This window comes from Lagenorhynchus albirostris, chromosome 2, assembly GCF_949774975.1.
Source record: "Lagenorhynchus albirostris chromosome 2, mLagAlb1.1, whole genome shotgun sequence".
NCBI classification, from domain to species: Eukaryota; Metazoa; Chordata; class Mammalia; order Artiodactyla; family Delphinidae; genus Lagenorhynchus; species Lagenorhynchus albirostris.
Window position 1 is genome coordinate 75,761,596 of NC_083096.1, and position 11,504 is coordinate 75,773,099.

Consider the following 11,504-nt stretch of genomic DNA (forward strand, 5'->3'; position numbering starts at 1 on the left):
CCTGAACTTAGTGGAAATGGTTTCAGTTTTGCACCATTGAGAATGATGTTGGCTGTCGGTTTGTAATATATGGCGTTTATTATGTTGAGGTAAGTTCCCTCTATGCCTATTTTCTGGAGGGATATTTATCAATTTTCTTTTGAATTTTGTCAAAAGCTTTTTCTGCATCTATTGAGATGATCATATGGCTTTTCTCCTTCAATTTGTTAATATGGTTTCTTGCATTGATTGATTTTCAGGTATTGAAGAATCCTTGCATTCTTGGGATAAACCCCACTAGATCATGGTGATCCTTTTAATGTGCTGTTGGATTCTGTTTGCTGGTATTTTGTTGCGGATTTTTGCAACTATGTTCATCAGTGATATTGGCCTGTAGTTTTCTTTCTTTGTGACATCCTTTTCTGGTTTTGGTATCAAGGTGATAGTGGTCTTGTAGAATGAATTTGGGAGTGTTACTCTCTCTGCTATATTTTGGAAGAGGTTGAGAAGGATAGGTGTTAGCTCTTCTCTAAATGTTTGATACAGTTCGTCTGTGAAGCCATCTGGTCCTGGGCTTTTGTTTGTTGGAAGATTTTAAATCACAGTTTCAATTTCAGTGCTTGTGATTGGTCTGTTCATATTTTCTATTTCTTACTGATTCATTCTTGGCATGTTGTGCATTTCTAAGAATTTGTCCATTTCTTCCAGGTTGTCCATTTTATTGCCATAGGGTTGCTTGTAGTAATCTCTCATGATCTTTTGTAGTTCTGCAGTGTCAATTGTTACTTCTCCTTTTTCTTTTCTAATTCTATTGATTTGAGTCTTCTCCCTTTTTTTATTGCTGAGTCTGGCTAATGGTTTATCTCTTTTGTTTATCTTCTCAAAGAACCAGCTTTTAGTTTTATTGATCTTTGCTATCGTGTCCTTCATTTCTTTTTCATTTATTTCTGATCTGATTTTTATGATTTCTTTCCTTCTGCTAACTTTGGCGTTTTTTTTGTTCTTCTTTCTCTAATTGCTTTAAGTACAAGGTTAGGTTATTTATTCTAGATGTTTCCTGTTTCTTAAGGTGGGCCTTTATTGCTATAATCTTCCCTCTTAGAACTGCTTTTGCTGCATCCCATAGGTTTAGGTTCGTCGTGTCTCCGTTGTCATTTGTTTCTAGGTATTTTTAAATTTCCTCTTTGATTTCTTCAGTGATCACTTCGTTATTATGTATGTATTGTTTAGCCTCCATGTGTGTTTTTTTTTAACATCTTTATTGGGGTATAATTGCTTTACATGTTTGTATTTTTTACAGATCTTTTCCTGTAATTGATATCTAGTCTCATAGCATTGTGGTCAGAAAAGATACTTGATACAATCTCAATTTTCTTAAATTTACTAAGGCTTGATTTGTGACCCAAGATATGATGTATCCTGGAGAATGTTCCATGAGCACTTGAGAAAAATGTGTATTCTGTTGTTTTTGGATGGAGTGTCCTAAAAATATGAATTAAGTCCATCTTGTTTAGTGTATCATTTAAAGCTTGTGTTTCCTTATTTACTTTCATTTTGGATGATCTGTCCATTGGTGAAAGTGGGGTGTTAAAGTCCCTACTATGAATGTGTTACTGTCAATTTCCCCTTTTATGGGTGTTAGTATTTACCTTATGTATTTAGGTGCTCCTATGTAGGGTGCATAAATATTTACAATTGTTATATCTTCCTCTTGGATCAATCCCTTGATCATTATGTAGTGTCCTTCTTTGTCTCTTGTAATAGTCTTTATTTTAAAGTCTATTTTGTCTGATATGAGAATTGCTACTCCAGCTTTCTTTTGTTTTCCATTTGCATGGAATACCTTTTTCCATCCCCTTGCTTTCAGTCTGTATGTGTCCCTAGGTCTGAAGTGGGTCTCTTGTAGACAGCATATATATGGGTCTTGTTTTTGTATCCCTCAACCAATCTGTGTCTTTTGGTGGGAGAATTTAGTCCATTTACATTTAAGGTAATTATTGATATGTATGTTCGTATTCCCATTTCCTAAATTGTTTTGGCTTTGTTATTGTAGGTATTTTCCTTCTCTTGTGTTTCTTGCCTAGAGAAGTTCCTTTAGCATTTGTTGAAAAGCTGGTTTGGTGGTGCTGAACACTGTCAGCTTTTGCTTGTCTGTAAAGGTTTTAATTTCTCCATCAAATCTGAATGAGATCCTTGCTGGGTAGAGTAATCTTGGTTGCAGGTTTTTCTCCTTCATCACTTTTAATATGTCCTGCCCCTCCCTTCTGGCTTGCAGAGTTTCTGCTGAAAGATCAGCTGTTAACCTTACAGGGATTCCCGTGTGTGTTATTTGTTGTTTTTCCCTTGCTGCTTTTAATATGTTTTCTTTGTATTTAATTTTTGACAGTTTGATTAATATGTGTCTTGGCGTAGTTCTCCTTGGGTTTATCCTGTATGGGACTCTCTGTGCTTCCTGGAGTTGATTAACTATTTCCTTTCCCATATTAGGGAAGTTTTCAACTATAATCTCTTCAAATATTTCCTCAGTCCTTTTCATTTCCTCTTCTTCTTCTGGAACCCCTATAATTCGAATGTTGGTGTGTTTAGTGTTGTCCCAGAGGTCTCTGAGACTGTGCTCATTTTCTTTTCATTCTTTTTTCTTTATTCTGCTCTGCAGTAGTTATTTCCACTATTTTATCTTCCAGGTCACTTATCTGTTCTTCTGCCTCAGTTATTCTGCCATTGATCCCATCTAGAGTATTTTTCATTTCATTTATTGCGTTGTTCATCATTGTTTCTTTCCTGTTTAGTTTTTCTAGGTCCTTGTTAAATGTTTCTTGCATTTTGTCTATTCTATTTCCATGATTTTGGATGATCTTTACTATCATTATTCTGAATTCTTTTTCAGGTAGACTGCCTATTTTCTCTTCATTTGTTAGGTCTGGTGGGTTTTTATCTTGGTCCTTCATCTGCTGTGTGTTTTTCTGTCTTCTCATTTTGCTTATCTCACTGTGTTTTAGGTATTTTTGCAGGCTGCAGGTTCGTAGTTCCCGTTGTTTTTGGTGTCTGTCCCCAGTGACTAAGGTTGGTTCAGTGGGTTGTGTAGGATTCCTGGTGGAAGGGATTAGTGCCTGTGTCCTGGTGGATGAGGCTGGATCTTTTTTCTCTGGTGGGCAGGTCCACGTCTTGTGGTTTGTTTTAGGGTTTCTGTGGACTTATTATGATTTTAGGCAACCTCTCTGCTAATGGGTGGAGTTGTGTTCCTGTCTTGCTAGTTGTTTGGCATAGGATGTCCAGCACTGTATCTTGCTGGTCGTTGAGTGAAGTCGGGTGCTGGTGTTGAGATGGAGGTCTCTGGGAGATTTTCACCATTTGATATTATATGGACCTGGGAGGTCTCTTGTTGACCAGTGTCCTGAAGTTGGCTCTCCCACCTCAGAGGCACAACACTGACTCCTGGCTGAAGCACCAAGAGCCTTTCATCCACACGGCTTCAAATAAAAGGGAGAAAAAGTAGAGAGAAAGAATTGGTAGAAGTAGGAAGAAAGAAAGAAAGAAGGAAAGAAAGAAAGGAAGGGAGGAAGGAAGGAAGGAAGGAAGGAAGGAAGGAAGAAAGAAAGAAAGAAGAAAAGAAGGAAAGAAGGAAAGAAAGAAAGAAAGGAGGGAGGGAGGGAGGGAAGGATGGTGGGAGGAAGGAAGGAAGGAAGGAGGGAAGGAAGGAAAAAAGAAAGAAGGTAAAGTATCATAAATAAAGTAAAATATAATAAAGTTATTAAATTAAAAAATAATTATTCAGAAAAAAACAAAACAAAACAAAACAAAAAATGGATGGATAGAACCTTAGGACAAATGGTGGAAGCAAAGCTATACAGACAACATCTCATACAGAAGCATACACATACAGACTCACAGAAAGAGGACAAGGCGAAAAAATCATAAATCTTGCTCTCAAAGTCCACTTCCTCAATTTGGGATGATTTGTTGTCTAAAGGAAGGAAGGAAAGATAGAAAGAAAGAAAGAAAGAAAGAAAGAAAGAAAGAAAGAAAGAAAGAAAGAAAGAAAGAAAGAAGATAAAGTAAATAAAATAAAGTTATTAAAATAAAAAATAATTATTAAGAAAAAAATTAAAAAAAAACAGACCGATAGAACCCTAGGACAAATGGTGGAAGCAAAGCTATACAGACAAAATCTCACACAGAAGCATACACATACACACTCACAAAAAGAGGAAAAGGGGAAAAAAATCATAAATCTTGCTCTCAAAGTCCACCTCCTCAATTTGGGATGATTCGTTGTCTATTCATGTATTCCACAGATGCAGGGTACATCAAGTTGATTGTGGAGCTTTAATCCTCTGCTTCTGAGGCTGCTGGGAGAGATTTCCCTTTCTCTTCTTTGTTCTCACAGCTCCCAGGGGCTCAGCTTTGGATTTGGCCCCACCTCTGCGTGTAGGTCGCCAGAGGGCGTGTGTTTTTTGCTCAGACAGGACGGGGTTAAAGGAGCCGCTGATTCGGGGGCTCTGGCTCACTCAGGCCAGGGGGAAGGGAGGGGCACGGAGTGCAGGGCGAGCCTGCGGAGGCAGAGGCCGGTGTGATGTTGCACCAGCCTGAGGCTCGCCGTGTGTTCTCCCAGGGAAGTTGTCCCTGGATCCCGGGAACGTGGCAGTGGCGGGCTGCACAAGCTCCCCGGAAGGGAGGTGTGGATAGTGACCTGTGCTCGCACACAGTTTTCTTGGTGGCGGCAGCAGCAGCCTTAGCGTCTACTGCCCGTCTCTTGGGTCCGCGCTTTTAGCCGTGGCTCACGCCCATCTCTGGAGCTCATTTAAGCAGCGCTCTTAATCCCCTCTCCTCACGCCCCAGGAAACAAAGAGGGAAGAAAAAGTCTCTTGTCTCTTCGGCAGCTCCAGACCTTTTCCCGGACTCCCTCCCGGCTAGCCGTGGTGCACTATCCCCTTCAGGCTGTGTTCACGCCCCCAACCCCAGTCCTCTCTCTGCGCTGGTTGGAGCATTTAATCCATTTACATTTAAGGTAATTATTGATATGTATATTCCTAATACCATTTTCTTAATTGTTTTGTCATTGTAGGTCTTTTCTTTCTCTTGTTTTGCCTGCCTAGAGAAGTTTCTTTATTGTTTGTTGTAAACCTCGTTTGGTGGTCACGAATTCTCTTAGCTTTGCTTGTCTGTAAAGCTTTTAATTTCTCTGTTGAATCGGGATGAGATCTTTGCTGGGTAGAGTAATCTTGGTTGTAGGTTTTTCTCTTTCATCACTTTAAATATGTCCTGCCCCTCCCTTCTGGCTTTCAGAGTTTCTGCTGAAAGATCAGCTGTTAATCTTATGGGGATTCCCTTGTATGTTATTTGTTGCGTTTTCCTTGCTGCTTTTAATATTTTTTCTTTGTATTTAATTTTTAATAGTTTGGTAAATATGTGTCTTGGTTTGTTTCTCCTTGGGGTTATGCAGTATGTGACTCTGCACTTCTTGGACTTGATTGACAATTTCCTTTTCCATATTAGGGAAGTTTTCAACTATAATCTGTTTAATATTTTTCAGACGCTTTCTTTTTCTCTTCTTCTTCTGGGACCCCTATAGTTCGAATATTGGTGTGTTTAATGTTGTCCCAGAGGTCTCTAAGAATGTCCTCCATTCTTTTTTCTTTATTCTGCTCTGTGCTAGTTATTTCCACTATTATATTTTCCAGGTTAGTTATCCACTCTTCTGCCTCAGTATTCTGCTATTGATTCCTTCCTGAGAATTTTGAATTTCATTTATTGTGTTGTTCTTCTTTGTTTTTTTGCTCTTTAGTTCTTCTAGGTCCTTGTTAAACATTTCTTGTATTTTCTCTATTCTGTTTCCAAGATTTTGGATCATCTTTGCTATTATTACTCTGAATTCTTTTTCAGGTAGACTGCCCATTTCTTCTTCATTTGTTTGTTCTGGTGGGTTTGACCTTGCTCCTTCATGTGCTGTGTGTTTCTCTGTATTCTCATTTTGCATAACTTACTGTGTTTCGGGTCTCCTTTTTGCAGGCTTCAGGTTCTTCATTCCTATTGTTTTTCGTGTTTTCCTGCAGTGGCTAAGGTTGGCTCAGTGGGTTGTGTAGGCTTCCTGGTGGAGGGGACTGGTGCCTCTGTTCAGATGGATGAGGCTGTTGTCCTTCTGGTGGGCAGTGCCACGTCTGGTGGTGTGTTTTGTGATGTCTGTGAACTTATTATTATTTTAGGAAGCCTCTCTGCTAATGGGTGGGGCTGTGTTCCTGTCTTGCTAGTTGTTTTGCCTGGCATGTCCATCACTGGAGCTTGCTGGTTGTTGTGTGGAGGTGGGTCTTAGTGTTGAGATGGAGATATCTGGGAGAGCTCTCGCCGATTGATATTATGAGGGGCCGGGGGGGTCTCTGGTGGACCAACGTCCTGAAGTCGACTCTCCCACCTCAGAGGCTCAGGCGTGACACGCAGCCAGAGCACCAAGACCCTGTCAGCCACACAGCTTTTTGGTATGGATTCATTGGCCAAGGCACAAGGGCACCTTCTGAAATGATTGTTATTTTTCGTATCCTGATTGAGGTTTAAGATCTGTCCATTTCAGAATAAGTAAATTATATTTCAATTAAAAGAAACTCAGCCGTGAAGATTTATGATCCTTTTCAGTCTCTTTCACAATCCAATCTTAAGGAAGCACATAAAATATTACCTGAGAATGAGTGAACAGGATGCAGTTCTGGATGTTTCAAGTTCTAAATCACAGAACAGCAGGTAAGGAAGTAGGTTGGTAGAATCACTCCCACTTATAACATGACCTGACCTCTTTCATTAACTTTGTGACAGCAAAGAATACTAAACCTACTTCTGCTTGGATGTTGTGAGCTGTGATGATAGCCTGCATTTTTGGAAAGAACCAATCAGGTTTCTTTCCTGAAATAACAGGAATACCTCATACCCAAGCCATCAACAATGTGGGTCCACTTGGCCAAGGACCTTACCACATGGAGAGGTCTAAGAGGTGAGGATACCCATCCTGAAGAGGAGTGGAGACTGGTGGGGATGAGAGAGATTGAAACAGTGGCAGTGAATCCATGCTCTCAGACCCTGAAGTCCTCGTTCTTATAGTTCTTTTTCAATTCTACATGCCCCCTCCTCATCCTAATATCCTTCCCAGCAATATGAACTGATAACTTGTGAATTAATCCACTTTGATGTGTACTCCCTGTAGCTACTTGTACACTAACATATCAGCTGTGAAAACTTTTCTGGTTCATTCCTAGTTGAGGTCCTCCCAGATTTATCCTTTTCTATTTTTTTGTACTTAACTATTTCTTTGGAAATTGTATATAGATTCACAGAAAGTTGCAAAAATAGAGATCCCATGTCCCCTTCACTGGAATTCTCTCAAGGGTGACATGGTGACATGTTGCATAACTATACTCCAGGATCAAAGTCAGCCAACTGACATTGGTGTAATCCACAAACTTCTCTTTTATTTCTTATTTTTTAGAAGAATGCTTAGCTGTGCTTACTGGTATAAGTTAGAACCTGATTATTGCACTCAGGAGATTTACAGCCTGATGAGGAAGTGAAGCACAAGGCAGTCAAGTTCAGGTGTGTTGTGTCACACCTGGGCAGATACAGCGTGCTCCCCTCACTGTGTCCCAGCAAACCAGGCACTTGGCATTTGTTAACTCCTTAAGCCACACAACCACCAGGTAACACCAATACTATTAGTATCCTCATTCCTTTTACAGAGAGAAGGAAACTAGGGCTCAGGGAAGGTAACCAACTGGCTTAAGGTCACAAAATTTTGGGGAGCAGAACTAGAGTTTAAACCCATGAAGCCTATTTTCAGAGTGTTCTGCCCAAGCATTATGCAATGGGACTAATAGCCAAGGGTAGAATTCTTTCCCTGAGTCTTTGTGGAACTTTCCCCAGCGTCATTCCTGTTTCCCCTCACACACTCTTCCCCCCTTGTGCTCAATGGGTTCCCGGGGTTAGCCACTTCAATAACCATGTTTATCGCTCTCTCAGGCTGTGCTCTAGCAGGAATGCATTCCCTGGGTGCACCTCTCAGAAGATGCCATGTCCCTCTATGCAGCAGTTGGGGTTAGAGACCTGGCCATCTTCCAAGGTTGTTGAGTGTGGAGGGCCAGGGTCCTAGCCTCACACTCAGGGGGTTGCTTCTTGGTGGTATAATGCTGGAAAACAAGAAACAAACCAAAAACTACCAAGAAACCAGGAGAAGAAAGTCCTGCACAGCAGAGGAACGCATTTACTTGTCAGTTCATGGCTTCAGCTCTCAGCCCCATAGTGGTGAATATGGTGGAGATGGTGGATGTAGTGGGCTGAGTAGTGCCCTTGGTGCCTCACTCTGGGGGTGGGCAGGGCTGTGGGCATTTAGGAAGACAGGAACATGTCTTGGGAGGACAGGGAGCTGGGCAGGGGCATGGTGGAGGGCAGAGTGGGGGGCATGGGGGACATGGGACACTTTGGTGGTGCTGGGCACTTTTCCTGTGGGCACTTTTCAGAGCACCGTTGCAGCAGCTTCTTTAAACAGCTGGGCTGGCATTTAGTCTCACACCTTTGTTCACACCTGGGATCACATTGCTTGGGCTCATTCTTGGGTTCACTAGGTTTGTTTTTATCATCACTCGACATTCCTTCTTGATTTTCTGAAACCTGCAAAGAAATACGTGACAGGTTATGTGTGAGAGACCACATTGCAAGGTGGGAGAGGACCAGTACAGCCTTCTCACACACACCTCCTGCCCTGCCCATTCTTGTTCTTAAGAAAGCCTTTCCTGGGATGTGTTCAGGCTCTAGAATAAATTCTCATCTAAGGTCTGTCCTCTTGTCCTTGCAGTGCATTGGTGACATTTCTTGATCTCTCCACCATTGCTATGATTTCTTTTCACTTATTCTTGTCTCCATTCCATAGCCCCTAGCAGGAGCTCTTAACCTTAGGGTCCTTGGACCGCCCCCCACAACCCAACCATATTTAACCATATATTTATCAATATAATTGGTATCTTCTGTAACCCCATGTATTTTATTTCATTCATTTTAAAACATTATTCTGAAGAGTCCTTAAGCTTGATCAGACTTCTAAATGCATCCATGGCACGACAACAGTTTTAAAGAACTCCTGTAAGGGCACCTCCCTATCCCTCTGGAGATGGAATGGGAGGATATGTTAGTGGGCTTGGGGACCTATGACACTTCTTCCAATTCTATGTCTTGCCTAAGCCCTCAAAACCTTGAGAACTGCTTTTGTCACTTGAGGACTGAGCATGGAAAAGAGTTGAATTCCTACCACGGCTGGGCTCCCATGGACCACTCTAGGAACTCCTCCCCCTGGTGATTAGGGTAAGGAAAGAAGTTAAGAGAAGAGGAGATAAACTGGGAAATTCTAGTTTCTCTGAAAATATGAATGTTGGAGCCACAAACTATGATTTTAGGGAGTAAATCCTTTTCCCTTCTGTTGAGTTTTGCCCTGAGCTAGATCTTCCTCTATAGACTGTTTGACTTCTGGATATGGACAGGACTTTTCAGTCTCTGACAATACTTGCAAGTTGGATCTAATTGGCACATCTTTGATTTCCTTTAACAATATAAAAATAAAATTTTTAAATCTAATTTTGTTTTAAAGTCAGTATGGCTCTCTGGAGAGACAGATCATTACATTGAACTCCAAAATGGTTAAGAATTACTCTTTCAAATGAGGTGTAGCTAGATCCTGCTACTGAAAATGAGAGGAAACTTTCACCCAAATATAGCCATCATTTCAACCCTGCTCAATGCCTGGGGTGCTGTGGGTCATCCCCCAGAAAGAAGAGGTAAAAGAGGGGGCATTTCCAGTTGTCCACATGCAACTCACCCCTTTGTGTTGGTATTGAACTTGACAAGTAGTTGAGTGAGGTGGATGTTATTTATGGCTGTGCCCGGGAAGGTGGATTTTCCCCTCTGGTTCTTCTGCCCAGCTCTGAGGAAGACAGAGTGGAGGAAAGGGGGAGCCCCACTTGTGACCTCATCACTGCATCATCAAATCGCAATTGTTGTGTGACTCCAGAGCTTCCAGCTCAACTCAAGCCCTTGAACAGAAGAATAGGCTATGATTAATACCTCCTTTGCTGTCCTGTCCCCTCCCAGGTCCCTCAAAATTCATGCTGGCGAAATCAGGCTACCATGAAGGGAACTAAACTCTAAGGATAGGGAGGCTCATTGTTGCTAGGAGCAGAAAAGCTCTGTTTATACCTGATCTCTCTTTCCTCCCCCAGTCTCCCAAATTTTAACTCCTTTTAACTTGCCTGTTCTTCATCTTTCTAGGAGAGCTCCCCTGATTGATCACAGCCATTTTGATGCTCCTGTCCCCACTATGTTTTTTAAAATTAATCAATTAATGAATTAGTTAATTAATTAATTTTTGGCTGTGTTGGGCCTTCGTTGCTATGTGCAGGTTTTCCCTAGTTTCGGCGAGCGGGGGCTACTGTTTGTAGCAGTGCGCGGGTTTCTCATTGCAGTGGCTTCTCTTGTTGCAGGGCATGAGCTCTAGGTACACAGGTTCCGCAGCTACTGTTGTGGCACACAGGCTTATTTGCTCCGTGGCATGTGGGATCTTCCTGGACCAGGTCTCGAACCCGTGTTCCTTGCGTTGGCAGGCGGATTCTTAACCACTGTGCCACCAGGGAAGTCGCCCCACTATGTTTTTAACATGAGATTCTGAAACCTCTTTTTACCACTCCACACTCCCTGGCTCAAATCAAAGGATTATTTTAGCTCTTTTTTTCAATGACTCTGCCTAAAATTCACTGTTTGTTGGATTCTGTGATTGTTTTTTTCAATCAGGGTGTGGCCAACCCTTGATATCTAAGGTAGATGCTGCTTATTCCTAAGAAATTGAGTTTGATGCTCCTGACCAGTCCTGACCTGTTGGGCTAACCCCAGATTTTGTCTTAGAGTAGAAAGGTCTGCCTCTGTGAAAGTTCCTTCCTTGTTTTTTCAAAGACCTGGCCAGTGGGTCTTTGTGGTTGCAATAGGGGTGTGTCTGAGGTGGTAATAGGAGTGGAAAGTCAATTGGGCCTCAGAGACACATGGTGCCTTGAACTCTGGTCCAAGATATTCATCTTGGCAGTCATTCACTGCTGAATCATGAGTGACTTTTGGTTAAAATTGTGATATGATCATGTCTAAGGTGTTGTGACAAAGTGAGAGAGTGACATGGACATATATACACTACCAAACGTAAAATAGATAGCTAGTGGGAAGCAGCTGCATAGCACAGGGAGATCAGCTCGGTGGTTTGTGACCACCTAGAGGGGTGGAATAGGGAGGGTGGGAGGGAGGGAGACGCAAGAGGGAAGAGATATGGGAACATATGTATATGTATAACTGATTCACTTTGTTATAAAGCAGAAAGTAACACACCATTGTAAAGCAATTATACTCCAATAAAGATGTTAAAAAAAAAGTGCAGGATGGTTTGAAGGATGGAGTGATGGAGTGTAAGTTGAACTAAGCTGTTCAAAGAAATTATAAAAATATCCAAGTCTGAAGAAGGC

General features: G+C 41.7%; 1 protein-coding gene across 1 annotated transcript; it reads right to left on the reverse strand.

The window, feature by feature from the left end:
* Window positions 1-8,312: 8,312 nt before the first annotated feature.
* LELP1 (late cornified envelope like proline rich 1) lies at window positions 8,313-8,604 on the reverse strand. Its single transcript, XM_060142343.1, is given in 2 exon segments — window positions 8,313-8,430; window positions 8,432-8,604. Coding segments are annotated over 2 exon segments (291 nt in total).
* Between the last annotated feature and the right edge of the window lie 2,900 nt (window positions 8,605-11,504).